The sequence below is a fragment of the Lolium rigidum genome, chromosome 7 (genome assembly GCF_022539505.1).
Source record: "Lolium rigidum isolate FL_2022 chromosome 7, APGP_CSIRO_Lrig_0.1, whole genome shotgun sequence".
Classification (NCBI taxonomy): Eukaryota; Viridiplantae; Streptophyta; class Magnoliopsida; order Poales; family Poaceae; genus Lolium; species Lolium rigidum.
The window spans coordinates 267,116,872-267,120,206 of record NC_061514.1 but is presented as its reverse complement, the minus strand read 5'-3'; the positions used below and the strand labels follow the sequence as shown (position 1 = coordinate 267,120,206).

Below are 3,335 nucleotides of genomic sequence, written 5' to 3'. Positions count from 1 at the left end.
CACGCCGGCCGGGCGCTAGTCCAAACGGGCACGAAACGCCAAACAACACACTTGGTACGTGTGCTTCAATGGAAAGCGACAATGACATCGTGATACAGATGGACAATTGGTTCATGATTGGATCAGATCAGAGACTAGCTTGTGTTCCCGGAGAAGAGCCGTAAAGCCAAGCCATACTCGCCTGCAAAGCTAAGCTCAAGCAGTCAAGCATGGGCTATAAGAAGTGAAGTCATGGGCTATAATAAGTGACAGGTTAGCTTGGCCAGAACACCATTTGCATTGCACCCTATCTCTCCAGCTGCATGCGTGCAAGTGACTCGAGCTAGCTAGGGAGAGACGAAACCGTGCACGCCTTGAGCTAGCGAGACTCGGCCCCAGTTTCTGTCGATCTTCTCCGGTCGTCGTCGTTGTTCTCGTCGCTGTCGCCGCCGGCCGGTAATGCGAAGGAGCAACTCCTGCTTGGGTTGCGTGCCTAGGAGCACGGCGGCGCTGCCCGTGGAGAGGTCCTTTGCTCCTCCGGCTCCGATGCAGTCGTGGCCGTCATCAGGTATGTGCGTACGTGCTTGCATGTTCATGCCATGTGTTTCTGTTCTTCCCATGATGAACTATTTAATTAGGTAGAGTATGTCGAGTTGTCGGGGTTTGGGTAGCTTCTTGGGCAGGTTGCATGGCTGAAACTGCAACAAAAACGAACCATCTCTGCTACTCCGTTCGGAAATAAGTGAGTCATGTATTTTCGCGGAGGGTGTATTAGTGTGCTAATAAAAGATCGTCTCCTGTTTCGATGTCCCAATTGCGGCCGCTCCGTACTGTAAATGTCGGACATAATTCTTAACAAGCAAGATCAAGGAATTCAATCTTTAAGTCGGCTTGCATACAGTATGTGTGCTTGCATGTTCATGACATGTGTTTTTCTTCTTCCGATGGTGAAATATTTAAGTCGGCTTTTAGGTATGTCTGTCGGCGTCGGGTAGCTAGCGGTAGCTGGGCAGGTAGTTTGGCTGAAACTGCAACGAGGAACAATCTTCTTTAATTTCAGCAAAAGGATCATCCTCGGTTTCGATGTTACAATTGATCTGCATTGTGAGGGTCAATATAACTACTTACAAAATAAGAAAATTACGTTAATTACGCGTGACCAAGTTGGTCTATCAAATCGCCATGCTTTGGACGTTATGTTATGTCTTCATTCAGAGTAGCGTATGTGCGTTGTTTCTGTTTTTTGGAAGCGACTTACATTTCGAGTGCTCCGACGATAAACATGAGCAGTTGAGCACATCATCTCATCAGGTTGCTTAGATCTTTTTACTATTATAACACTTGCATATTCATGTAAGGCAGCGGCCCATCGATCCTACATGTTCAGTTCTTGCGCACTATTGCACTGACGATCACTGAACATTTTTTGTTGACCACTGGTATTCCTTTTCCGGTTTCAGATGGAGGGTTTGCAAAAGGCATCATAGATCTAGGAGGCCTGGAGGCGCGCCAAGTCACCACGTTCGACAAGGTCTGGTCGACGGCGCAGGGCGGCCAAGACGGCCTCGGCGCCACCTTCTTTAAGCCGTCGCCGATACCCGCCGGATTCCGTGCTCTGGGTCACTACGCGCAGCCCAACAACCGGCCACTCTTCGGCCACGTCCTCGTCGCCCGAGACGCTTCCGGCACCGGAGCACTCCTTGCCCCGCCGCTGGACTACACCCTCGTCTGGTCCAGCGGCCAGGATGGTGGTTCCGGCTTCTTCTGGCTCCCCACCCCTCCGGACGGCTACAGGGCGGTGGGCATGGCGGTCACCACGACCAAGGATAAGCCGCCGCTCAACGAGGTTGCGTGCGTCCGCGCAGACTTCACCGATGCATGCGAGGACGAGGAGTCTGTGTGGAGCAGCGACAAGGACGGGTTTAGCGCCACCGCCCTGAGGCCGGCGGTTCGTGGCATCGACGCCCGGGGTGTGCACGTCGGCACGTTCGGAGCCCACGTACAGAGTAGCAATGCGCCGACGACCTTGGCGTGTCTCAAGAACAACAACGGGGTTTACACGTCGTGCATGCCCGACCTGGCTCAGCTGCATGCCATTCTCGCGGCCTATTCGCCGCAGGTGTACCTCCACCCCAGCGACACCTACCTCCCTTCGTCGGTGCCGTGGTACTTCGAGAACGGCGCTCTGCTGTACCAGAATGGTAGCCAGACGGCCCCGACGCCCGTGGTCGCGGACGGGTCGAACCTCCCGCAGGGCGGCGGCAACGACGGAGCGTACTGGCTCGACCTGCCGGTGGATAATGGCCAGAGGGAGAGGGTCAAGAAGGGCGACCTCGCTGGCGCGAAGGCCTACGTGCGGGCGAAGCCGATGCTGGGAGGGACGGCTACGGACCTCGCCTTGTGGTTCTTCTACCCGTTCAACGGGCCGGCTCGGGCCAAGGTTGGCCCCCTCACTATCCCACTCGGTATGATCGGCGAGCACGTCGGTGACTGGGAGCACCTGACGCTACGCGTGAGCAACTTCTCCGGCGACCTGCTCCGGGTGTACTTATCGCAGCACAGCACGGGCACGTGGGTGGAGGCATCGCAGCTCGAGTACCTCGGCAATAGGCCGGTGATGTATGCGTCGCGGAACGGACACGCGTTCTACACCAAGGAGGGGGTGGTGCTGCAGGGGGACTCGAAGCTGGGGGTTGGGATACGGAACGACTGCGCCAAGGGGAGCATGATGGACACCGGCGGTGGGAGGTGCGAGGTGGTATCGGCGGAGTACCTCGGCGCCGGGAAGGTGGCTGAACCGGCGTGGCTTGGATTCGAGAGGGGGTGGGGGCCGAAGGAGGAGTACGACATCGGGCGCGAGATCAACCGTGCGGCGAGGATCCTACCACGGGCGATGAGGGAGCGGCTGGGTGAGCTGGTGAAGAAGCTGCTCGTCGGAGAAGGGCCGACAGGACCAAAGATGAAGGGAAGCTGGAGAAATGACGAAAGGGATCCCAAAACCTGATCGATGATTATATGTACATGTGTGCGTCATCATGTTAGTTCTCATGTGAAGCTCTATTCGTTAGCTAACAGTCGGATCGATGTGACAGTTCCATGCAAAGTTCGTGTGATATATTTATGCATGTTAGTGTTTTTTTTAGATATAGGAGTATCGCCCCAGCCTCTGCATCAATAAATGCACACGGTATCAGTTCATCATAATTCGACCATTACAATCAAAGAAAAGGTAAAGTCGATACAAGTATCAACCATAAAAAACACGGCCTACGGAAAAGCTATCCATTTGATATTCTATTAAGATGATGTCACCCGATAGTACGGAAAAGAAGTCTTGAGCAACCACTAGCATCCGG

The 3,335-nt window shown here is 54.6% G+C and overlaps 1 protein-coding gene across 1 annotated transcript; it reads left to right on the top strand.

Moving 5' to 3' along the window:
• The first annotated feature begins 438 nt into the window (after positions 1–438).
• LOC124679400 lies at positions 439–3,001 on the top strand. The gene is made up of 2 exons (XM_047215164.1): positions 439–547; positions 1,440–3,001. Exons 1-2 carry the CDS (start codon positions 439–441, stop codon positions 2,981–2,983), a joined length of 1,653 nt encoding a protein of 550 aa, XP_047071120.1. The 3' UTR covers positions 2,984–3,001.
• Positions 3,002–3,335: the final 334 nt, after the last annotated feature.

Excerpts from the sequence above, each read along its gene's own strand:
- LOC124679400 (XM_047215164.1), top strand. The coding sequence starts at position 439 with ATGCGAAGGAGCAACTCCTGCTTGGGTTGCGTGCCTAGGAGCACGGCG. Across the intron at positions 548-1,439 it reads GCAGTCGTGGCCGTCATCAG|ATGGAGGGTTTGCAAAAGGC; the intron begins GTATGTGCGTAC and ends TTCCGGTTTCAG.